Raw genomic sequence first — 26,538 nt, forward strand, 5'->3', positions numbered from 1 at the left:
TAATATGCATAATACAAATAATTAGTGCTATACACACAGTATATTACTTAATCATTTAAAACAGTATAAAAACATCAAATGCATGTTTAATCTTTATGCATCCCTTAATCTTTAATAGGTTTTCCCTGAAAATTACACTGTTAAAATGTCAGTATTAAATGACAGTACTAGGAATACATTTTATGAATAATTCCAGACCCTGTTAATTATTAGGAATTTATGATTTACATTTTTTCAGTGTTACTTATGGATTTTTATCTCCCTTATCATATATTACTTTGACTCACAGGCTGGTCTCCCTCCCTAACTTCTTTACTAACAAGCGGTGGACCTGTTCCCCTGGGAGACAGGTCCACCCTTCTTCACCAAGCTGCTGCCCAGGGAAATGTCACTTTATTGTCAATGCTGCTTAATGAAGAAGGACTGGATATAAATAACTTATGTAAAGATGGCTATACTGCCTTGTATTCTGCTGCTGCCAATGGACATTCAGGTAAGATGTCAACTATTAATGTTTGTATTTTATTTCAGTTTCTGTCGTGCTAGCTTTCACTAGTTCTGCTTATTCCGCTTTATTGCCTAAAATGTACAATTTTTTTTCTTCTTTCTAAACATATCTTTTATGTTGTGCTTGAGTTTTATACTGTCTGGAAGCACCCTTCTGGGTCAAGTATGCAGCTATTGAAGTTGGGATGGATAGCAAGGAGCCCCTTCTTGCTATGAAGATACCAATGTGAATACCTTGTGTGCCAGGTTGAAAAGGAGCAACTATTTTCTTAGTGATTGTATGGTGATGAAATAGGTGCTTTCGTCCCACCTGTATATACTATTGGAAGGGGTGGACAAAGGTTTAGCAGACTGCCATACAGCAATCAGAAGATCACTGTTAAGTCTCGCTGATGATCTCTTCCCCTCATTGCTCCTGTTGTTCTTTAATTTAATATTAGCCTTAGTGATTTCACTGATGAGTCCATGGCATCCATATATTGAGGAGAAGCACTGTAGATTTCTGGGGCAGCCGCATAAGGCTTCAGTCGTCAATTTTGCCAAACACAGTGAAAAATATTTCTGTAGTAGACAATCCTATTAAGATGCTTTGCACAAGGCACAACAATAAACAGTCAGGCATACAATATATGCACACAATAAGACCACTGCTTATAGTCAATGAACCGTATAAGCAGCTAGCCAGAGGCAGTTCTGGCTTGTTTCAAAATAGGTTTAATAGAGATGGTGCTCAGACAGCCACTTAAATTCCTTAAAAGGTTGCAGCTAGCTAGTGGGTGGGGGGCTAGTGACTCTATCTCGTGAATGTCAGGCCTTGGCTGATGCAAGCTTTGGCAGCAAGGTACTTCAAGGTGTCACCTGAGTATTTTTTGTTTGAATTTTTTAACCCCTATTTTCTTTTGTGCCTGTTGGCAGTACTGTTTGCTATGTTGTTGCCCACCTCTTAGTTTATTGCTTGGGAACATCCCATGGTCTAAGAATACAAGTCTTATGACCTGTACTGTAGGATTAAGATAATAGGAATTTTGGCTTACCTGTAAATACCTTATCCTGGAGTATAGTACAGGACAGAGACCCTTCCCTTCTGTGTCATCTATGAATGAAGGCTGGGCGAATGAGTGAAAGGTCTGCCCCTCCCATTCATGGATCATGTTTCATTCATAGAAGTTGAAGTAATGGCTTCTATGAATGGATAAACTGGGCGGAAAAGGTGCGCATAGTAAGCCACTCTTGATGAGAGCAAATCCAGCAAAAGGAGGACACAGCAGCACATAGAGCATATCTCATCGAAGGTGTGTAATGTCCCTTGTGCTGATATTTATTTTGTTGTAGGTAACCCTTAGTTAGGACAGGTACAGGGGGATTCAATACAGCCTTAATGGCAGTTTTCTGGTTATAGTTTCCTTAAGAACTACCTGCGCCAAATTTAGGCAAGCATTTGCTCCAGTGTCGGTAGCATAGCAAATTCAGGCAGGTCTTAGTACCACTACTTTAAGAAACTGTCATTATGGTAGTGACAAATTCCTAAAATATTACTGTCAGTTCTCAGATTAGAAAACTGGCGGTAAGTAAGACCAGCTCTGAGCTGGTGTACAGAGGTGTGTCAGTACTCAGAGTGGGCTGTTTCTGTGCTGGGAAGCTGTCATGTATGTGACAGCTTCCTGCACAGCGCTGTTTCTCCTGCCTCATTTAGCTGTTGGCTGAGAGATTGCCTGGCTGAAAGCTAAATGTAGGCAAAAGGGCTGGGGATACAGCTGATATCATTACCCAAATATGGGCAATGTCCATATTTGAGAAACGACTCATCACTGGGCATCTGATAGGGAACTTTACTTTTAATTGACAGTAAATGGCAGTGGGTAGATTTGAAAGCCACTATTGGAATGAATTGCAGCTATGATAAAACATGAAGCTGACCTGATGGAGAACTAGTCTCTCCGTTCTCTATGAGGCTCAGCTCATGCCCCGTATAAAACTCCTTGGCCATGCACTTGTCAGTGTGATCGGCACATTGGCCGGGGAGGGCAGGAGTGACGCTCCTTCCCCAGTGCAGACATGGACACATTCATGTACCTGTCTGTGACACTTTCAGTGTTGCACCCCAAAGTAATTTTAAAGGGTGTCTACGACACCCTTTTTGAATTCCCCTGGTAGTGTTCAAATCTAGTTTACAACTTATGAGATCTGACAGCACAGTACAGACAGGGTTAATTATTACATATAAACACATTTCCCCAACCCCTCAAAAACAAAGAGAGCCTGAAGGATTTTACATTGCTGAAACCTGCAGAAAAAGACATCTAGAAAGGTAAGCTTTTTTTTAAGTTATGCTATGTCAGTGGGCACATGTATCAAATACAAAGTAGGTGTTATCCCAATTTGGGTGCAAATACACTTTAATGAATCTAGTGTAAAGTGGTTTCTAAATGTTTTTCCTTCTACTGTATCTTTCTGTTATAAACTTATCTTAAAGCGGAACTAAACCCTCCTATCTTTTACAGCCAAGGAAGCTGCCATCATATCCTCTGATCTACAGTTGTCATTGTGTTGCACGTGTGATCAGCTATGACCCCAGCCATTTGATGGTTTGTGTTAGAAATTCTGTATAAAGCCCTACAGGACATACAGTGCACAGTCCACAGGGGCTTTGCTGCTTAACTGCAGAAAACAGGAACTTTATTTAGGGAAAAGTCATAGAGTATACCATAGAGGCAACTACAAACTTATAAACACTGCCATCTACTGGTTGAAGAATATATATCTACTGAATACTGATGCACAGTAGTTGTTGCACAAAATACAATTCTGCATTCCAACAACCCCACTCAACAACTACTCTTTATATTAGTCCCATTTCAGATATCAGTTCTATAAATCTGTTTCTTGTAAGTGGTTTTGTCAAAGCATTTGATCCATTTTTGTTTGGCTCTAGTTTTAAATCTACGCGAGCAATATAAGACAGACATTTGACTGGGATGCCTTTAATGCTTCTGGTGGATTTCCTGATTGAAGCTTCTTGTAGCCTGGTTTCTTTTTTTACAGCATTTGGATTGTTTGCCTTACTTTCTATTTCTGTTACCACTTTGTTGCTTATCTTCATGTGACTTTCATGTGGAATTTCCCTCAGTTTGAAGCATTTGTGATAGTTCATGTTGAACACACTGAAGTTTCATCGACAATTATACTTCTACTGATGGCTACCTTGTTTGTGTCTTGAATTCATTGTACCCCTAAAGTACACCTTCCTTTGCACAAGCATCCCCTTTTGTACACTTTTCTTTTGGGATATGCACATAGGCTTTGCTTCCAAAATGTTTTAGATGGTTCAAATTTGGGGCTTTTCCATTCCATAGTTCATATGGCGTTTTCTCAGTTAATTTTCCTGGCAGTCAATTTTGGAGATAGCATCTAGTCATAATTGCCTCCCCCCCCCAGTATGTTGGTGGCATATCTGCATCAGACAGCGTGGTTCTTCCACTCTCACATAGAGTACGGTTCACTCTTTCTGCAACCTCATTTTGTTTTAGGTTGTATGGTACAATAGTTTAAATATTATGCCATGCTTTCTGAGTATCACATGTATATTCAATTTAATTATCTGTGTGCAATATACTTTGTTGCTTACTTGAGCCAAATGCTGTTCAAAATTCTCTGGTACTTCACATTTGTTGTGTAGCAGATATAGTGTAGTATACCTGGAGTAATCATTTATAAAAGTGAGAAAATACCTCTTCTTTCTTGGAGTAAATTTTACACATTGGACCACAAAGATCTGAATGAATTAAGTCTAAGTTAAGGTTTCTTAGCTCTGCTGTTTTGGTAAAGCTTTTCTTGCCATTTTTCCTTTTATACAGCTGGTGCATTTCATTTTATGATCACATGGGCTAACTTTTATTCTACTTGCATAGTCATTCTCAGTTAATTTCTTTATTATGTCAGGACTTCTGTGCCCAAGTTGTATGTGCCATGTGTGAATGCTGTTTGAATGTTATTCCTCCTTGGCAGTAATAACTACCTAATTGCAGTTCAACTGATACAGTTCATCTGTAATTTTAGCCTTTGCAAGTAAGGTATCCCCTTTTGAGATGGCACAACTGTCATCTAAGAAGGTCACTACATTTCCTTGTTTTGTGAGCTTCTGCTCTGGCAAAAAAAATAGTTTCAAGAGCAGGGACATAGAGGACATTTTTCACAGGTATCTTTCTAATGACACTTGTGAAATAGAGCAGTAAAGAAAACAGTTTCCTATTCCTTCTGATTTAATTATTTACCCATTGGCTGCTGTGATTTGTTTCTGTATTACTCTGGCCTAGGTGAATAAAGACATTTCTGTCATTTATCATGTGACTTGTAGCTCCTGAATCAACACACCATGCCTGCAAAGATGAGGTGCAACTTTTGTATTAAAAAAGCATATTCAGTATCTGAAGCAAAATCACTTTCTTCCTTCACACTTTTGGCCTTTTGTAGTTAAGTTAGTTTTTGCATTCTAGCTTTCCAGATTCTGCAATCTGCTTTTAAATGATTGTGTTTCTTGCACACAAAACATTCTCATGTTTCTTGTTGCATGTCTCTGTTTTTATTCCTATTTTCATCTTTAAAGCAGACTTTGCGACAGAAGAGCCATCACTATTAATGCTTTCTGTTTTACACTTATATTCATCCACAAGCTTGCCCTTAACATGTTCCAATGTCAGTTCATCATCTGGACATGAATTAAGTGCTGCGAAAAGCATTTCATAACTTTCTGGTAAAACACTTAGTAATAGTGTTGCGGCATGAAAATCTTTTATTTCTTCTCCTATACCTCTGAGGCGTTCAAGCATTTCTAGGGTGTGCCTTGTGTAATCCTGCATATTCTGGCCTTTTGTCAGCTTGGTTTGGTATAGCTTTCTAATCAAATATAGTTTTAATTGCTGAGATTTGCTCTTTCATGCACCTTTAGTAATCCTTCCATTTCTTTAGCAGTTTCACACTTACATATATGTATGATTTGATCATATTCTATGCTACGAGAGATTGTGCTCTAAGCTTTTTGGTCTTTTTCTATCCACTCGTCTGAAAGTGTTCTGGCCTGATTTAATTTATACATTTCCACATACCTTCTTCTAACAGCAGCATTTTCAAATTGAATTTCCAAGACTGGTAGTTCTGGTTTATCAGATTTGCAAATAAAAGCTTTGCTGCAGCTGTGTTACTGGCCATTTTATTTTCTCTGCTGCAGTCTTATTTCTGTTGCTTTATCTTGCACTTATTTGCTGTAACTGGCTATAACTGGGTTCTCAGCCTTTTTCTGGGCTATGCCTGGGCCCATAACCTGTTAGAAATTCTGTATATAGCCCTAAAGAACAGACAGTGCATAGTCCACATGGGCTTTGCTACTTAACTGCAGACAGGAAACAGGAACATTATTTAGGGAAAAGACATAGTATACCATAGATGTAGCTACAAACTTATAAACACTGCTATCTACTGGTTGAAGAATATATCTCTACTGAATACTGATGTACAGTAATTGCTGCACAAAATACAATTCTGTATTCCAACAGTTTGACAGTTCAGTTGAGAGCACGAGCAACTGTGGCAGTTCTCATTCATGGCATGTAACATGTAACTGAAACCATTATATTGTTGGGTTTAGTTCCACTTTAATTAAGGTAAAAGTTGTAAAGTATGTAATGGTGTTGACTACAAACTTTTATATAACTACATAACACATTTCTTTGCGAGTTTTATTCTACCATTTTCTCACCCTCTATTTTTGTTCCCATGCAGACTGTGTAAAATTGCTGCTGATGTCAGGAGTTCGCGTAGATGCTACTGTTTCAAATGGCTTTACAGCCTTATGTGCAGCAGCTGCTCAGGGACGTGCAAAGTAAGAGACCTAATATTCAGACTTATTTTACAACACGTATTGCTGATTTTTTTTTCAATTACTGACAAGAGTTGAAGACAGGGCTGGATATTAGGTTATGCAGAAATTTGGGACAGCCTCTTAACACTTTATTTGTCTAGACAGGTACAGTAGAAGTCAGATTCCACTAACTGCTGATGTTGGTGACAGCTCCTACATATGCATCGCTATAAATGTGTATAGAAAACCAGAGGGATAATATAACGGATCTGACTATCTAGTGATAAGATTGCAGAAAAACAGGAAAACTGTTTATGGATGGACTAACTCATTTATTTTCTACTATAACTAAACTAAATTACGTTAACTATACTATACTATAACTATATAGAAAATAAATATAAATAAGTACCAAATCATTGTTCATGTGGTCCCTGACAAGAGACTTAGGCAACTATCTTTCAGACACACCCAACCAATCAGCAACTCAAAAATGAACTCCTTCTTTAGCTGAAATCATGTGCTTTAAATGGTCACTTAACTTCTGTTGATAGAAAAAACAATCCCCTCTCAATAATCAATGTACACTGCACGGATTTTATCTTTGTAGCAGATTCCTACCCATTTTCGCTCTGAAGAAATCACTGTTTGTTTGACCACGTCCTTTGGATACTGGTTCTGAATGGGAGGGACTGGTTTAGTATAATTAGCTGATGTTCTGCTGAAAATATGCAGTGTTTCCATCCTTTTATAACGAATGAACCATTAGGGGGTATCTTACCAAAATTAAATTTCTATTGCATAAATGGAAAAGTGAGCCAATTACACAAGCAGGAAAATCATATTTTGGGAGGAGTTCTGTACACCATGCCTTTATAGACCTTGCTTTGTGCATTGATCCAAATCATTTGGTGGAGGGGAGATTATGGTGTGGGGTTGTTTTTCAGGGGTTGAGCTTGGCCCCTTAGTTCCAGTGAAAGGAACTCTTAAGGCATCAGCATACCAAAACATTTTGGAATGTTTCATACTCCCAACTTTGTGGAACAGTTTGGCCCCTTCCTGTTCCAACATGACTGCTCACCAGTGCACAAAGCAAGGTCCATAAAGACATGGATGAGCGAGCTTGGTGTGTAGGAACTTGACTGGCCTTAACCCAATAGAACACTTTTGGGATGAATTATAGTGGAGACTGATCTCTTGGCCTTCTTGTCCACATCAGTGACTGATCTCACAAATGCGCTTCTGAAAGAATGGTCAAACATTCACATAGACATACTCCTAAACCTTGTGGGCAGACTTCCCAAAAGAGTTGAAGCTTTTATAGCTGCAAAGGGTGGGCCAACTCAATAATGAACCTTACGGACTAAGACTGGGATGCCATTAAAGTTTATGTGCGTGTAAAAGCAGGGGTCCCAGTACTTTTGGTAATATAGTGTATAATCTCCCATGGGTTACTGTACCTTTAAAATTCTTTGAACTGTTGCGTTGAGAAAGGCTGATAATATTGTTTGCGGAAACATACCAGGCAGACCCCCTTAATTTGTAACACATTACTGAAAGTAAAATAATAAAACAAAAATGTTCAGTACATCTTCCCAATACGTGCACATTTCCTTGTTTGTTATGAATATTTTATGCCCTTACATGCAATTTAAACATGCCAATCCAGGTCAGAAAACTGGAACAAGAAAATGACACAATGCATAGAATTTCATATGCCAATAATCCTTGTTAGGTGGAGTATTTTTCTAAATCTTAGATATAACATTGGGGTTTTCTACATTTGAGGTAATGTGAAAATCAGTCAGATAGGCTTACTTTTTAAACCCTTTTAAGGAATTTCACGCTATACTACTACAAATGACAAGCTGTATCGGCATTCTGTTATCCATGTACTGGATGTGGACCATACAAATGTTTAATGTTAACTTTATTGCCCTCAGATGTGCAGAAATGTTGCTTGCTTACAATGCTGACATAAATTATGCTGATGGAGGAAAATCCCCTTTATACCTGGCTTGCACAAATGGACATTTTGAATTAGTTAAACTCTTGCTGGACTCTGGAGCTGATCGAAGTACTGCAGCCAATGTGAGTATACCTTAAGCTAATTACAAATGAAAAATGTCTCCCTACTGCAAAAGTTTTTGTTGTGCTTATAGGTCTGCATAATAAAGGTACAAAGAGGGCATATTGTTGACATTCCAGGGCTAAAGCTGACCATAAACTAGCAGATTTTCCAACAAATATTTGTACAAACAGATGATTTGATGAATGTTGTGACACTACAGTGCCTTGTAAAAGTATTCACCCCCCTTGGCATTTTTCATGTTTTGTTGCCTCACAACCTGGAATGAATATGGATTGTTTGAGGATTTGCATCATTTAATTAACAGAACATGCCCCCAACTTTGAAGATTTTTTATTTTTTATTGTGAAGCAAACAACAAATAGGACAAAATAACAGAAAAAGTCAACGTGCCTAACTATTCACCCCCCTAAAGTCAATACTTTGTAGAGCCACCTTTTGCGGCTATCACAGCTCCAAGTCACTTTGGATAAGTCTCTATGGGCTTGCCACATCTTACCACTGGGATTTTTGCCTATTCCTCCTTGCAAAACTGCTCCAGCTCCTTCAAGTTGGATGGTTTGTACTTGTGATCAGCAATCTTTACGTCTGACCACAGATTTTCTATTGGATTGAAGTCTGGGCTTTGACTAGACCATTCCAACATATTTACATGTTTCCCCTTAAACCACTCAAGTGTTACTTTAACAGTGTGTTTGGGGTCATTGTCCTGCTGGAAGGTGAACCTCCATACTAAACTCAAATCACACACAGAGTGGTACAGGTTTTGCTCAAGAATATCCCTGTATTTAGCACCATCCATCTTTCCCTCAACTCTGACCAATTTCCCAGTCCTGACTGCTGAAAAACAACCCCACAGCATGATGCTGCCACCACGTTTCACTGTGGGGATGGTGTTCTTTGGGTGATGTGATGTGTTGAATTTTCGCCAGATATAGCGTTTTCTTTGATGGCCAAAAAGTTAAATTTTAGTCTCATCAGACCAGAGCACTTTCCTCCATACATTTTGGGAGTCTCCCACTTACCTTTTCGCAAACTTAAAACATGCCATTTTGTTTTTTGCTGAAAGTAATGGCTTTCTTCTGGCCACTCTGCCATAAAGCCCAACTCTATGGAGCGTGTGGCTTATTGTCATCCTATGTACAGATACTCCAGTCTCTGCTGTGGAACTCTGCAGCTCCTCCAGGGTTACCTTAGGTCTCTGTGCTGCCTCTCTGATTAATGCCCCCCTTGCCCGGTACGTGAGTTTTGGTGTGCGGCCGTCTCTTGGCAGGTTTGCTGTTGTCCCATGCTCTTTCCATTTGGTTATGATAGATTTGATGGTGCTCCTAGGGATCATCAAAGAATTGGATTTTTTTTTATAACCTAACCCTGACTTGTACTTCTCAACAACATTGTCCCTTACTTGTTTGGAGAGTTCCTTGGTCTTCATGGCAGTGTTTGGTTAGTGGTGCCTCTTGCATAGGTATTGCAGCCTCTGGGGCCTTTCAAAAAGGTGTGTATATGTAATGACAGATCATGTGACACTTAGATTGCACACAGGTGGACATCATTTCACTAATTATGTGACTTCTGAAGGAAATTGGTTGCACCAGAGCTTTTTATGGGCTTCATACATAAGCACATGCAAATTATCAGTTTTTTTATTTCTGAAAAATAGTTTTATGTATATATTTTTTCTAATCTTACTTTACTACTTAGACTATTGTGTTCTGATCCATCACATATAATTCAGATTAAAAAAACATTGAACTAAAGGCTGTAATGTATCAAAATAGGTAAAAAGCCAAGGGGGTGAATTTTTTTGCAAGGCACTGTAAATGATATCCTTATTTTTCTAAAATAATCCATATACATCCACTACTCAATGGCCCTGTAATCTGCTTTTCATGAAATTGTTTCTTACTGTGTTTCTCTGCCTCCTTTGTAAAGTCCTCGTGTCCTCCGCAAGCTCTAGAGCCTCTCCTTTTATCCCCTCACTTCAGTTTGTTCGAAACGAACAGTATATGTTAGTTGCAGCTATGTGCACTGCTCTGTGCACACTACACATCCCACAGTCCCTAGCCCATCTCGGGAGTGAAAAAGTGAGGGTTGCTATGCTCCTACTTATAGTGGGATCATGGAGAGCAAATGTAGCCACCCTCTAACAGGAAGTTGGACCAAAGCAGCAGCAAAAAAAAATATTTGGAGACTTGGAGGAGGCTGAGAGCAAGGTACTTTTCTGATGTAAGAGTAAATACTTGAATATATTATACTGTATATATTTTTGTAACCAAAGTTTAGTGTCACTTTAACATATACATTTGGAGTAAATGGACTTTCCTAAACAAAACCACATACATTTTTTAAAAATAGTCAATCTGAGAAAAAATTTCCATTCTGCTTCCTTGAATTTGCACAGCACTGCAGTCAAAAATGAACATTGGAATTGTGCCCACTAATGATAGGAAAATACAATGCACATTCCTGAAACAAAACATTTCAAAGAAATTCTACCAGTGTGTCATCAACTTTAGTCTTGTTTTACAGTAGTGAAAGGCTTTAGTTATTTATGATTTTATATTTGCCTTATTCTGATCATTATGTTGATAAATGTAAACAATTGGGAATTAGATAAAGGACCAGTGTATCTTTTTCAAGCTGCTGAGTTGTGCAGGCTTCTCTCTTCTACTTCAATTATAATTCAAGATAGAGCCTGCCTCTTTTCCGGGCTAGAGGACATCCAGCATCATCAAGCTGTTTCCTCCCCTTCCAGGCTGCCACTGGCTGCCACTTTCATCCATAGGATTTTAATCATAGAGGTTCAGCATCACATGTGGATGTTACCAAGGGTCTGCATGCAAATTTACGGACACCCCATTTTCCAGACGAACATCCACACAGGAAAGCATTTTGATATTTACATAATTCCTCCAAAAGCCATTCCATTGCTTGCAACATAACTAATGGATTTTGAGAGAGGTACTGAGGTAGAGCTCCGTGATGTTTTCAGAAAGCTATGTACAGCACCCTGTCAGCCCCTCTCACCATCCATGATCTGCCTGCATTGCAAAGAAAATCACAAAGGTTTAAAGCCAAAACTTTTTGTCATTGGTGTCCCATTGCTTCACTTCCTGTCCTGCAGACAGGAATCAGATGATATCTTTCCAATGTTAGGGGTGTCCCCTCTTAGACAGTTGTCATGGGTGCCCAGCCCTCCCCCAGCATAGGCAGCCTTCTCCAGGAGAGAGACATCTGATCACCGTCTCTTATGAGACACACCTAGATATATATAGATATCTTCCACCTCGAGGATAGCCGGGTGTTCCCGTTCCAGCCATCTGAGGGTTCCGGTGTCCATTCCTATTGGTTGTTTACACAACACAAGCCCGTTTGACTCACAGAACATATGCTCTTGTAGGTTCAAACGCTCCGGTAAGCCTCCCAGTTTTCGGTGGTGGTACTTCTCACTTTAGTTATATATCCTGGTTCACAGTTGGGATATTCACATGAAGTTTTGAACCACATGTTGATTCCACTTGAGACTTTGAACCACCTTCTGAATATTTTCACTTGGATTTTTTTTTACATTTAGCATCTGTTATAGTGTTCACTATAGTTGCATATGTTTTTTTTAATTTTTAGTGGTGATCATTTGGGTTTATCACCCTCTGTTTGATACATATGTTAAGTCACGTTTTTTAAAAGCACTACACTATTTGTTTTCCTTTGTATTGCCATTTATCCAATTTTCTGTTTTAGCTGCTATCTCTTAAAGGCAGCGTAAAATTATTTGTTACACCATGGGTGCAGGTTTTCTCTTTAAAATATGTCTTCCATATTTCTATTCTGGTACCATTGTAAAATATTGGATTTACCCTGACTGTCATTCCTGGTGTCAGAACAAGAGGATCTCCTTAACAGGGACTTAACAGCAGGGGGAGCCATAAAAACCAGACAGTGATTCTAACTGGAGTATGGTGCAATCTCCCATCCAGCATGCTTTGAGAGGGCATCCCTGAGGAGACCTAATGTCCATGAGCATGTCTTTTTGGGGGGATAGCCACTTTGTGTAACATAGTATTTATTTATTTAAGTTACTTATATAGCACCGTCAATTTATGCAGCGCTTTACATATACATTGTACATTCACATCAGTCTCTACCCTCAAGGAGCTTACAATCTAAGGTCCCTAACTCACATTCATACATATTAGGGACAATTTTAGACAGGATCCTATTAACCTACCAGCATGCCTTTGGAGTGTGGGAGGAAACTGGAGTACCCGGAGGAAACCCACGCAGGCACAGGGAGAACATGCAAACTCCAGGCAGCTAGTGTCATGGTTGGGATTTGAACCAGCAACCCTTCTTACTGCTAGGTGAAAGTGCTATCCACTACACCACTGTGCCACCAGTAGTAGAGTGTTGCCTGGGAGAGGGAACTCTCACCAAACCTAAATGAGATAAATATCCTCATTTGTTAGCTCCTCTGAAGAAGTGAACTTTGTTTCAGGAAACAGTTCAAGAAGATCATCTATAAGCACCTCAAGGGATTGTTACACATATGGGCTATAATACAAGTCTGGGTGACTCCAACTGGAATTATGAGAGTAAATTAATATGTTATACATACCTTTTGTAAAGGGACAGACTGGCAGTGGTAAGCCATGCACATGACAGGGATACCCAGGAACAATGCAAGCAGGTTTGTCCTGCTTTTTTCTTCAACAAGGAAGCAAACACACTTTCAATTCAGTAGGACTTTGTACAGCAGGTCCACAGCTTAAACAAACAATACATCTGCTCATCCAAGGCACAAGCTGAAGTCAGGTCGGTTCTGACAGGATGGGTTCCTCAAAACAAACAGGCATTATTTGTAACCTTTTTTAGGGTGCTATCAGCAGTTGGCCTTTTCACTGTACAGCAGGCTCTCACAGCAGATTGAGGAAGAGAGAAAAAGCCCTGAGGAGGTCAGCTCGTATATATATATATAAAGGCCTGTGGACTGCTGAAACTATTAAAGAGGTCTGTTGCTTCAATGTTGCTAATGCAGTGCAAGCATGTGTGTGCCTAATGACAGGTACAGTAGGAGCAAGGCAAGGAAGAGGAGCACTAATTCTTGCTTCTATTGTGCCTCTCATTAGTCAAAATTTAAACAATACAGCTCAGAAGCAACTCACAGCTGGCAATATAGAGTTTTATATGTAATTTCTTTCTTTTAAATTTATTTTTGCACAAATAATTTGTGTGTGAGCGTTGCAGGAATTGCTTATAGTGTTTGGTTTGTGCTTCTTATGGGGGATTTATGCTGTCTCCTAGCTGGCTGCCCCACAGATTTTTTTTAACCACTTATTGCTCTCCAATTTGCAGTTGAGTTATTTTTTGTTATTAAAGAGATCTGGCTACCAGGTAAAACAATGACTTAGGAATGGATTCCCACCCAAAGTTCTATAAAACCTCTGTGTTTCAGGACCCAGAGAAGGATTTATTAAAATTCTGAGAAAACCAAAAGGTTTTCTATATATCAGTCATAAACCTTGGAGCTCCTCACCATGTGTATGTGGGAAACCTTGTTGACACATGCACACTACCCTAGTGAAAGAAATGCTGTTTAGAGGTTTTAACTAAGAGTACTGATGGTGGGCTGGTCCTAAATGCTGAAGAGAATATCACCATGTATTGCCATTCTCTACAGCATTTTCTTGTGATTCTAGGGCTGCTTGAAGACGTGCCCCCATGGTATGGGTCCTGGTGCACTAAGCTCACAGAAATCGTTTTTTTTTAACAAAATAAATGTATGTGTTTCATGTACATTCTTTGCCCCTTAGAGGAAAGTACTTTTGATACCAATAGAGTTCTAATAAATTTTATAAATATTTGGAACTAAAAGGATGAATGTGGGTATGTTGGGAATATGACATACAGTAGCTAGTGGGATAGACATAAAGTTTGCAAATGGATGAACTCTAATTCGCACATGACGTCATTCCCTTTGTTCTGTAATGTGTGGACCAATAATATTCAGACTGAGAGAACTGAAATACATTCAAATTGCATGTAAAAGTTTGTTTGATGAAATAGAGATTCAATTTTATGCGCACAACTAAGTAGTACCAGTTCCTCATTGCTGCTATTAATGTCTGCTAATTTGAAGTTGTCCTATGTGATATATTAAGTGCTTTATGTTTTAAAAGAATGGCTGGACACCAGTTCATGCTGCTGCAGATTCTGGAAACAGCGACTGTCTGAAACTCCTTATGTATTATGCAAGTCACTTTGATACCAGTGAGGAGATTGATCTAAAGAACAATGACAGCTGTAACCTCAGACCTGTTATTTCTGCAACTCTTCTCAATAGTACAGACAGTGAGGGATGGACGGCCGCTCATATAGCTGCATCAAGAGGATTCAAGGTAGTTTTTAAAGATCTTCTGTATTAACAGGAGTGTATGATAACAGGAACTATTTGGAAGATGTTACATTTACAGATTCTGATAAGGATTGCTCATTTTATGTTGCCTTTGTTTAAATAATAAGCATTAAGTCAGCTTGCTTTATGTGTGTATGCATAGATATGTGCCTGAGGGATGATTACAGATGAGGTGATTTGACTACCTTGTTTCAATACATAAATGGTACATAGTTTAAACACAGTAGACTGTTAACTTTAAGGTCACCACAAAAGACACAAGAGCACTCTGTGTCTGTAGCTCCACCCTTGGCTGAAGCCCAATTTATGGGTGTTCCTATGGGGGCCTACAGCGCAGCACTGAAACCACCTCTCCCTCATTCTGCAACTTTGCCATCTAATCTTACAGCTTTTTGTCAGTTCTGCTCTACCTTTTTTCCCTGTACTCCAGGGGAAAGACTGAGGCCAGATCCACCTACTAGTTGCCAGTTATTCTAAGGAGAGAAAATGGCATAGTAGCTGGTGCCCTCATTTCCTGTGTGCCTGTCTATCAGGCCTCATTATAGATTAGTCTCCTTGTTGGCAGCGTGGTCAGACAGTGATGGGTTAAGGGGGCTCACTGTCAACCATGCCAGCTCAACAACCACTGCATAGGCCTGAATGGGATCAAGCGCTATATGCTCTGGGCCCCCCTGGCGGATTGAAGACTCTTTCTAACTTTTGGTGATACCTCTTCTACATTAGCTCCCTAATCCATATCTTAACATTTCCTAGCATCAATCAGCACAGACCCTGACCAAGTGAACACTGTAATGTCATCCTGGTTACATGATATTCTTTACCAGCAGGCATTACAAACATTTGTTTAAAAAGAAACAATAGAGCTGCTAAAGTAAAGCGTTTTTTTCTTGTCAATTTGTCAATGGACAATAAAACAAAAAAATGAGAGACTTTATTAAACCGTGTTGAAAATAATTTCCTTAAAAACAGTTCAGTATAAAATTACTGTAGGTAAGGAAACTACAGTGTATCCAGTGAATAATGCCAGGTTATCTAGGCATCTATGACCCCTAGTAATTTAATGTTTAAAGGACTCAATATACATGAATAATTAGTGAAGCCATCACTTTTCTGCAATCTCAGAGGACCACTGCTAGCTGTGCCTGACAGGTGTTGATGCTGCTGCACCCGGTTCTCTGATTGATCACAGTTCTGTCAGGGTAAATCTTCCCAACATTTGAATCATAAGTGATCATTGCACATATGTATAGTGCATGCCCTAAAGGTCTGCTAAATGGCAGGAAAAATTATTTGTAAATTGTTTAAGATGGTAGTTGGGTGGATTTCTATTGTCGTCTTATGCCTGATCAGAAAGCAGCAGAGTTAATGTATGAGCAAGTTAACAAAAACAAGTACTTGCTTCACACGTAATTACTATAATAATGACTTCCTGTGTGCTGGTATCCAGGGTTCAGTTTCCTTTGTTCTCACTGATGACATCTCTATAGTTTTCTCTCAGTAGGGAAGTTAAGATAAGTCTCATCTGTGGTAATGGCTAATACCTCCAAAGTGCAGTGATCCATTCTTAAAGGCTTTTCATGCTTCTGTTAAATGCAGATGGGCTGTCCTCAGCAATAATAGCCCATATGAAATGTTTGTGTATCTTTCATTTGTATTTGCATGTAAAAGATGGCAAGCAGAGTACCAATAATCTAAAAACGGTTTTGAAAGTATTAGAATGGAAGCTTTTCATTGTTTGTTGCTGCTGTTTACTCTTTCTATACTGTCACTCATCTATTGTTATTCATGGTAGATTAGACATTTATGTTTTCCCTCAAGATGTATATTTAGATACAGGTGTTTTGCCCTAGCAAGGGGTAAAGTTGGTAATTTCTTGAGATAATGATGGGTTGTGAAACATCTGAGGCTCCATGCTCTGCAAAACTGCTTTGGGAGGACCCACTACATTTTTCTCTCCAACTTGAAGTGTAGCAGCAGCAGTCCTCTTATCTTATTATTTCCATTTGCAGTCATAACCTGACTGCATATGATCTGATGGTTGGAAGTGCTCTTTATCTCCATAGAGAAGCCCTACATTTTAAGTGATTTCTGATTGAATGCCATGCTTGCATGGCCATGTGCAGGCGTCATGAAACTAATGATACAATGGGCAGTTAGGGATCTCACTGGATCTCCGGGGCTCATTGCCGTCTTTGCCATGATTAATCTAATGAACAGGATATAATATGTTTCTAGCCTAAAAATATCTAAACCCAAAAACAAGAATACAATATATTACAGCATATCAGTTCTTAGAGGTAGTTGCTACATTAGTTGTTTTTTTTTTTTTGTTTTTTTTTCATGCCAACTACATTTTTTGCACAGAAAAATACCTGCTGATCATGAAAGAAATGTATTGTCCTGTAACTGCTGTGCACTAAGCTGAAATCTCAAACAATGTTATTAGCCTTCCCATTTTTCTTCTTCGGACTGCAGAATACCTCTATCGTTTCTTATGCAAACAAGTGTAGGGAGAGGCGTTTTAAGTCCAAACCAGGAGAGCAGAATGAATGACAACGCTCAACATTGCTCTTTCACAGATACACAAATGGCATTTAGATGCCACCCCGTTGAGTTCTATTGGACCATGTGTTTTCTTAAAGACCATCAAAGATGCAGCATGCAGAACTTTGTGATGCAATATCATGAAAACTTACAGTCTAATTGAAGTCAATGGGATTGCACCTAAAAGCTTGTGTAAAACGCACATAGAATTGCACTGTGCCCTAACCGCAGTTCACTGGTGTGAACCTGGCCTTACAAGCAGGATCTGGTGAAAACAAAGAAACAAAACCTGAAAAAAGAAACACTACAATCATCACATCTAAGGACTGATAAGATGCAATATAGTACATTTTTGTTTTTGATTTTAGATACATTTTAATACATCCCAGCTCCCTTGTATGACCTGAATGTTGCAGTTGATGCGGGAATCTGCCTTGTTTATTCTGTCTGTGTGTGGTCACCCTGTATTTTAAGGAAACAATCCACCACAAGAAACTTTGACCATATAATGTTTATTGAGCTTTAAATGCAGGCTGTATCCTTTACATCATTTGTTAACAGGGGCTCTGGCATCACTGGTAATAACTGCCTTTAAATATATAAAAAAAAGTCATGAGAATGAACATGACACGTAATATCAGATGTTTCACGGGTGGGAGAGATTTTTCATAAATTAAGAAAATGGTAGTTGGAAGCTGTAGTAATTGCTTTGGGTGCTCCATTGATTTCAAAGGAAAAGGCATCAGAGAGAAATGCATAGGTGTGAATCCAGTCTTAAGATACTTTATTTATTACTTGGGCTTGCAAGTGTATGAATAACAGAGGGGTTTTGCTTTCCGGCCAACAGCAGTATCCTAGAGCAGCTAGTTAGTGCTGCTACATTTGCACAGTCCTAAAACATAATTCCCCAACTGTTTTGCTGAATTTCATTCTGTTTTTTATGCTTCAAAGCATCGTTATTCTTTTTCTTCCAAAGTGAAGAGCAGCAGAATGTTAAATCACAAGGTCATTTTTACTTTGTCTAATATTTTGCATCCCTCTAACACTCCCAAAACTAATTAAAAAAATAAAAATAAAATCTGTGACTGTAGATTAACAAATAAAATTACTCCGGCACTTTTCCAATCTGACTTCACTAAATTTTAATCCTGTAAACTGTTTAATGTATTTTTTTATTACATTTTCTTTACATTTTCTATTAAAATGAAAAACATCATAGCTAGGTGTATAGGTTGGCATCCCCGTTGTAAGGTCCAAAAAATGGACTCATCACTAAAACACCTTTTGATACGTGAGGCTTATAGGGAGGCTCAAGTGACAGAACGGGCTGGGGCAAAGCTCAGCTTTTACTAGAATCATGTTGATTTGTACTAATTAAACTACCTGTATTTCTGGATCTTTGGATTGTTATGCTCCATTTTAACTGTCTAGATTATCAAAAAGTTTACTTGGACTACTAAAAACCTGTATTTCTCCTGTTTCAATATTTTATCTCAGTAACTGTTATTTTATCCCCAACAAAATGCTTTTTCTAAATAGAATCTCCATCATAAAATGTCACAATTCCCACAAGGGGTATAGAGATATTGATGACCCGAGCAATATTTATTTCAAATGTAACAGTTGGAGTTACAGGCTTTGCATATATTTGTTATGTGTGGACATGCTGATTAGGCCTTAATCTTCTGTTCTAACTAATCTGATCTCTCCAGGATTGCTTAGAAATCCTATGTAGTCACTCTGGGTTGGAGCCAGAAAAGCAAGACAAGTGTAACAGGACAGTTCATGATGTAGCTACAGATGACTGCAAACAGCTCCTGGAGAATTTGAGTGAGTGAACTTTACTCTTTATTTGTCCTCTCAATCTGGTGGCTTGGCATTTAAGCTGTATAGATCTCACATAGTCGGAAAGTCTTACCACATAATCCTATTACTGTCTGAAGGAAAGATTATTATCACTTTATCTTCAGATGGAGACACACTAAATTTCAGAAGGCATTCAGGATCGAAAACTGGTCATACATGGCTCCAATTTTCATTGGGAATCTGCCGAAATTTGAGCTGTGGGTGACCCTGTTGGTGCCACCTGACTTGACAAAAGTATATTTTCCAAATCGACTTTTGTCAAAAGAAAATTGTCAACTGAACAAAGACTGCATCCAATCAGATGCAGTCACTGTTTAGGTATTCAGCAGCCACTGGTTCCATTGAATATAAAACCCAGCAGGGTTGGCTCCTTCATCCATGCTTATCTTGGGCCAAACTAGAGAAACCTTTGCATGCATGGCTAGTGTAAGTTTTTGTTATGCTTTCTAAAAGCAACAGTGAATTAATTGTCTCAGGATTTTGCTTGCATTGCATTGATATACTGTATGTTTTTTTAGGTGCAATGCATTTTTTTGTCACACCGAATGGCAAAATGTAGGTCAGTGCAACCAAAATACTCCAAGCAGGACTTTAACTCATCACACTATAACACAATGTATTGGTGCGAATAGAATCAAATAATTGATAATAATATGTTCTCATGCCTATGCATTTTGCCCACACTAGTAAATGTAACCCTCACAATGTATAGAAACTAGCGTCAATGCAATAGATAGAATATTAAACATACTGTAACGATTTATATATATATTTTTTTGCTATAAAAAATATGCATCAAATCTCCTTCAATATACCTATTATTATTTATTTTTTTATTTATTACTATCTTATTTTTTTTGGAATTGACAGGAATTTCAGACCATTGAATGATCTGTCATTAGCTAGGATAAGAATGTTTTCTCTAAATATGGGTGTAGTTAGGGTTTACATAGATTATGGGTGGTGGTTAATGTTTTTCCAATTTTTGGCTTAACATATTGAAAAGTATACTCCATTGTGCACATTTTCCATAGGCAAATTCTCCCATCCTTGTAGTAAATAACAAAATTGTAGTCTTTCTACTATGTTCTACAGAGTATGGTCACAACAAATGTTTAAGACACTGTACATGGAAAACACTGTTAAGGTCCAACAATGACTTGTGCTCTTGAGAGTAAGGGAGCATTTCTCCTTCCTCCCTCCCTTGAGGCCAGGAGGCTTTTGATTATACCTTTGATCAAAGGGAACTTATATGATATGGAAACTAGATGCAACCATTACTAGAAACATTCCAATCCTGCACTTCTGAGATGTAAATGTTAAGCTTACTAAAAAGCTGTTCTGGGTCTCACTAAGAAGATTGAGCCTACCTTCTGCAAGTGATTTATATGTAGAACGATTTAATTTGTATTTTTTTTGACAGTTGAAGACAGTAGTATTTTAACCCTGACTGGTCATATACCGTATAGTAAATAAATGACAGAAGAGTTCACTATAGCATCAGAATAGGCAAGAGGTTCATAGGGCCGTTATAAAATGTCAAAGTATGAAATGTGCATCTGTAGTCACCAGATTTCAGTAATAATTCTAAGGACAGGTCAGGAAAAAAAGCTGGAATCTGATTGGATGCTGTAAGCAATGTAGAGTCTTTTTTTCTCTTATCCTCATTAATAGCATTAGGAAGGAATGTGTGAATCTCAATTACAAGAAATGTAATTTTCTTCCAGATTCCCTCAGGATTCCCATAAGGATTTCTCTGGATGATAATGTTCGGCTATGCCACAGCGCAAGTGATTTTGAAAGCGAAGACATCTGCTACCTTCGCATTCATAAACATACAACCTGGGATGATTTCTCTGCAGCTGTGAGTCAGGCTGTACTGAACCACTTCAGCACTATTATGTCTGATGGATGGGAGAGCCAAGAAGACTTGACATTTAATAACACATCTGAATCCAACCTTGGCCTTGGTGCAATCACTGACTTGTCATTCAGGCTAGGTATATTCAATACCCTATATAAGATATATGATCTGCTAAGGTTTAGTGTCATCATCATATGGATATATATTGTTTGGCACAAAAGCCTTGTTATTTTATGCATAAACAAGGTGAAACAGCATTTCCTGGCTAAGGCTAGCTCCTTCCACAACTGATGTCATTTTAAATGCTGAACATGCAAGTAGTAAGAATTTGCACAAGAGCCAAGCAGTTTATAAAAATGCAGTCTTGCCAAGCTGTGCACCAAGTGTATAAAGTTGGAGGTCCAATATGGGAAGCAAAATCTTTGCAGCAAGTATACTACCATAAATGTAATTATGCGGCTATGCGCTAGGGGATCCTGGGGTTATGGTTCATTATTGTATTTTCATTAGCAAAGGTACAAGAATAAGGCATAGGCAGAGGGGGTGTTTTACTTTTTCCTGTAAGCCTATTTCAGAGGTAGACAATTAAATGCAGAATTCAGCAACCACTCAGTATTATATAATGCTACATATTACATTTCAGTATGTTACATATTAACTCCAGCTGGTTAAAGCGGTTCTTCACCCTGAAAATAAAAAATTAAAAGTCTGAATTAAAAATCAGGAGCTACTAATTTTGTAGCTGCTGACTTTTAAAAATAGGGCACTCACCTGTCTAAGGATTCAGCTCTGTCCTCACCCAAGCCAGCTCTTCCGCTGTCTTCGGGTCCAGATGAAGGCATGTTTTACTTTGGGAAGCCAGCAAGCTAGGCTGTGCTTTGTGCATGGTCTCGCACTTTCTGGGACCTGTGACATGTCCCACATAGCTGGGGGGGTGGGGGGGCAACTTCTGCTTGGATCAAAACTAGGTACCTGCCCCCCCCCCCCAAAAAAAAAAGAAGTGCCAAGCTTGGTCCAGTTCAGATTATCAGCATATGGTTTTGTGAATACTTGTATAAGAGGAGGATTTAATTCATGGCTCATTGGTTAGATGAATATTTTCCTCTTACTGATCTTATATTTGTATTTTTATATCTGTCATCCTGTAGCAACATACTTATATGTAATGTCTAGATGCTTCACTCCTGTAAGACAGAACATATCTGTAGAGTGCTGATCAAATAACTTATGTCACGCAAGTAAAAATAGAACTTGCGTCTGCAGATCAGCATCAGTACTACTGTAAATGTAATTTGTAACTGCAGAATATTGATGTCACTCTGCTAAAATATTCAGAGACAGTAGTGATATCACCCTTGGTGTTACTTTTGTAAGATATAACTTGTACCTGAAAAGTAGTGATATTTCTCCTGTAAAACATGACCTGTATCCGCAGAATTCTGTGATCATACACCGTGGAGAAGCAATAACTGTAAAGGACCGATATTGTCTGTATGATTGTAGGGTGCTATGGAAGGAAGGTGGCATATAAATGTATCTTTTTCATCACAGAACTAGCTTGGTGACAGTAGACTGCAACAAACTGGTGCCACACTGTTACACATCATTATGTTAGAAGATTTGGCAGCCATGTTTCACCATGAAGCATGTGCGTGAACTTTTATTATGCAGTTCCAATTAATGGCACATGTGCCCACCAACTGTCCCTGATTCTCAGGTCCAAGACTTGTTCCTGTTCATTTATATTCTTGTGTCTTGGTTTATACTGTATGATAAATCTTTTTCTTCCTACAAACAAGAATGTATTCTCTATGTATACAAACAGTACAAGTCCTATGGATTTAGTTTATTAAATATTTAGGGGATGGTGAGCTGCATTTTAGTTACCTATACCCTGATTACCAAGAATGTCATAACTGTGTTTATTATAGTAAGACCTGTGGCATGACCCACATATTGCCCTTTTTAATTTAGGAACCAGATGACCCGCATTCTTCAATACTATAGAAGGTGCATTTTATTGTAAAGATGGGCTTTAAGTTGTGTACATTCTACAGTTTCAAAAAAACTCAGCAATTTGTCATTGCCAAAGCAGGATCTATCAGACTGATAAATCTACTTGATTATTTGTTAATAATATTTCAATCTTCATAGTTACATTGTATTTACAACTGATTTCCCATGGTCTAGTACATGCCCATTTAAAAAAAAACAAAAATTGGCACATTGTTATGATTGTGTTGCTAACCCTGAGATTTTTAGCACTGATGTGGAAGTAGATATTTGTAAAACATCTTTGGGGATTAGCTATTTAGTGATCTATTTGTACACTTTCTTTTATGATAGTACTGTAGAAAGAAATTGTAGAAGGATGCAAATAACAATGCTGAGTTTGCCCCTTTTTCATTTTATTTATAGGGAACACATCCTGGTCAGTAGGACAGATTTTTCTGCAGACACCATGGGAATTCCTGAAAATGAGCAAAGTGGATCAGCTATCTGTTTTCATGCCAGGTAAGTTTAAGTAACAACTATCCTGGTTTTTAAAACAATGCACCTTTTTAAAAGGGTGGTTCATTATTTGTTTCAGGTAGAATTGAGATATTATAGTAATGTAATAGAGTAGCTGGAAGCAGGGCTTTCTTAAGGTATGGGCACCCCTGGGCAGTGCCCAGGGGCCCCAGGTGCATGAGGGCCCCATGACAGTGCCACTGTTAGGGGGTACAGTTGGGCCTCCGGTACAGGGCCTGGGCCCCATCAGTTCAGAATGTTGGCCCTGGCAGCAAGGGGAATCAATTCATGGACAGGAGCAGGTGATCGGTGCAGCAGGAGGCAGTTATAGCCAGCCTTCCTCCACAAAGCGTTGTGAAAAAATAAATGTAAAAATTCTAAAACAATAATTTAAACATTGTAAAAAATTATTTGAAAAAATTGTAAGAAACAATAAAAAAAGGTTGTAAAACATAACTTTAAAAATTGAAGGGCTCATTCACATGGGTTCTCTGGCCCATACAGTGTGAATGAGCAGGTTTTTCATGTGGCTGGAGCTGTCTGTTACTCTATGGGCATGCAGGGGCTGTATGCCCTTAATCACATAAGCATATTTAAGCTTACACCTGTGCAAGCGCCATGTTTGCCCACACAGGCATGGGAATGCACAGGTTTTGCATGCATTCCCTTTCATTCAGTCCCATTCATATCAGTTGGGATGCAGTGGATGCACAGAGCCACAGTTCCCAATTTGACATGCATGTGGGTGCGGGTCCCCAAACACATACAGTGTGGAATCGAGGACCCGTACCCAAACGGATGTGTGTGCAGCTGCTGCATCCTGACATGAATGGGATTGCCTGCATAAGGATGCACTGAACACCTGTGCACCATTATGCCCTACCCGCACTCTTTCATAAGCTACATCATGACCCTCTCACCACAGGTTCTCTTATAAAAAAAAATGCCAGCCCTGTAGGGGACACCATCTACACATCCCTATCTGGTCTGTCAATAAAATGCTTCCTAGGTGTTGCAGGTGTTCCACACTTCCGATGTGTGAATACCTATTCTTTCTAGTTCCTCCCCCACATGCAGTGGTTCCTCATAAGTCATACAAGATGTTCAACTCCTGCCTCAGGACCCACTAACAGGCCAGATTTTAAGTATTACCTTGGGGGCGATGCAGACTGGAATACTGCAATCACTGAGCAGCAAATTATATCACCTGTGATGTATTTCAGTTATCTTGCAAACCTGGCCTGTTAGTGGGTCCCGAGGACAGGAGTTGAGAACCACTGATGTACAAGCTATCACGCAGAAACAATGCAAAAGCCAAAGGGAACAGGTATTATACAGTGAAGGGAAAAAGTATCCCCTGCTGATTTTGTACATTTGCCCACTGACAAAGAAATGATCAGTTTATAATTTTAATGGGTTTATTTTAACAGTGAGAGACAGAATAACAACAAAAATATCCAGAAAAACGCATTTCAAAAAAGTTATACATTGATTTGCATTTTAATAACTGAAATAAGTATTTGATCCCCTATCAATCAACAAGATTTCTGGCTTCCAGGTGTCTTCTATACAGGTAACAAGCTGAGATTAGGAGCACTCTCTTAAAGGGAGTGCTCCTAATCTCAGCTTGTTACCTGTATAAATAGACACCTGTCCACAGAAGCAATCAATCAGATTTCAATCTCTCCACCATGGCCAAGACCAAAGAACTGTCCAAGGATGTCAGGGACAAGATTGTAGACCTACACAAGGCTGAAATGGGCTAAAAGACCATCGCCAAGCAGCTTGGTGGGAAGGTAACAACAGTTGGTGCGATTATTCGCAAATGGAAGAAATGCAAATAACTGTCAATCGCCCTCTGTCTGGGGCTCCATGCAAGATGTCACCTCGTGGAGTTTCAGTGATCATGAGAACGGTGAGGAATCGGCCCAAAACTACAAGGGAGAATCTTGTCAATGATCTCAAGGCAGCTGGGACCATAGTCACTAAGAAAACAATTGGTAACACACTATACTGTGAAGGACTGAAATCCTGCAGCGCCTGCAAAGTCACCCTGCTCAAGAAAACACATGTACAGGCCCGTCTGAAGTTTGCTAATGAACATCTGAATGATTCAGAGGAGAACTGGGTGAAAGTGTTGTGGTCAGATGAGACCAAAATCAAGCTCTTTGTCATCAACTCAACTCGCCGTGTTTGGAGGAGGAGGAATGCTGCCTATGACCCCAAGAACACCATCCCCAACTTCACTGCATCAAAGGGATGATGGACGGGGCCATGTACCGTCAAATCTTGGAAGAGAACCTCCTTCCCTCAGCCAGGGCATTGAAAATGGGTCATGGATGGGTATTCCAGCATGACAATAACCCAAAACACATGGCCAAGGCAACAAAGGAGTGGCTCAAGAAGAAGCACATGAGGGTCCTGAAGTGGCCTAGCCAGTCTCCAGACCTTAATCCCATAGACAATATGTAGAGGGAGCTGAAGGTTTGAGTTACCAAACGTCAGCCTCAAAACCAGGGGCGTTGCTAGGGGGTGGCTTTTGGGGCTATAGCCCCGAATCTGGTGCCAATAGCCCCGAGTCTGTACAGGGGTCCCCAAAGGGGGGGGAGGCTCTCTGGGGACCCTTATGTAAGTGGGGGGCTCTCTGGGGACCCTGATGCAAGGGAGAGGCTCTCTGGGGACCCTGATTTTAAGGCAGAGGCTCTCTAAGGACCCAAATTTAAGGGGGAGGCTCTCTGGGGACCCTAATGTAAGGGTGGGCCCTCTGGGTACCCTGATGAAAGGGGGAGGCTCTCTGAGGACTCTGATGTAAGGAGGAGGCTCTCTGAGTCATTTTTCCATATATCTGGTTGACCACTTGTGCGCAGGAGTCATTTTCTTTTTTCTATATT

The 26,538-nt window shown here is 39.3% G+C and overlaps 1 protein-coding gene across 1 annotated transcript in view; it reads left to right on the forward strand.

Annotated features, from left to right (window-relative positions):
• CTTNBP2 (cortactin binding protein 2) overlaps window positions 1–26,538 on the forward strand; it is a 151,555-nt gene that overhangs the window by 94,731 nt on the left and 30,286 nt on the right. Inside the window, exons 5-11 of the mRNA XM_073619827.1 lie at window positions 290–493; window positions 6,283–6,382; window positions 8,305–8,452; window positions 14,627–14,845; window positions 19,119–19,236; window positions 21,000–21,272; window positions 23,555–23,650. Of these exons, the coding sequence (XP_073475928.1) occupies window positions 290–493; window positions 6,283–6,382; window positions 8,305–8,452; window positions 14,627–14,845; window positions 19,119–19,236; window positions 21,000–21,272; window positions 23,555–23,650 (1,158 nt within the window). The remainder of the gene's footprint in view (window positions 1–289; window positions 494–6,282; window positions 6,383–8,304; window positions 8,453–14,626; window positions 14,846–19,118; window positions 19,237–20,999; window positions 21,273–23,554; window positions 23,651–26,538) is intronic.

Source organism: Aquarana catesbeiana, linkage group LG03 (assembly GCF_042186555.1).
Source record: "Aquarana catesbeiana isolate 2022-GZ linkage group LG03, ASM4218655v1, whole genome shotgun sequence".
NCBI classification, from domain to species: domain Eukaryota; kingdom Metazoa; phylum Chordata; class Amphibia; order Anura; family Ranidae; genus Aquarana; species Aquarana catesbeiana.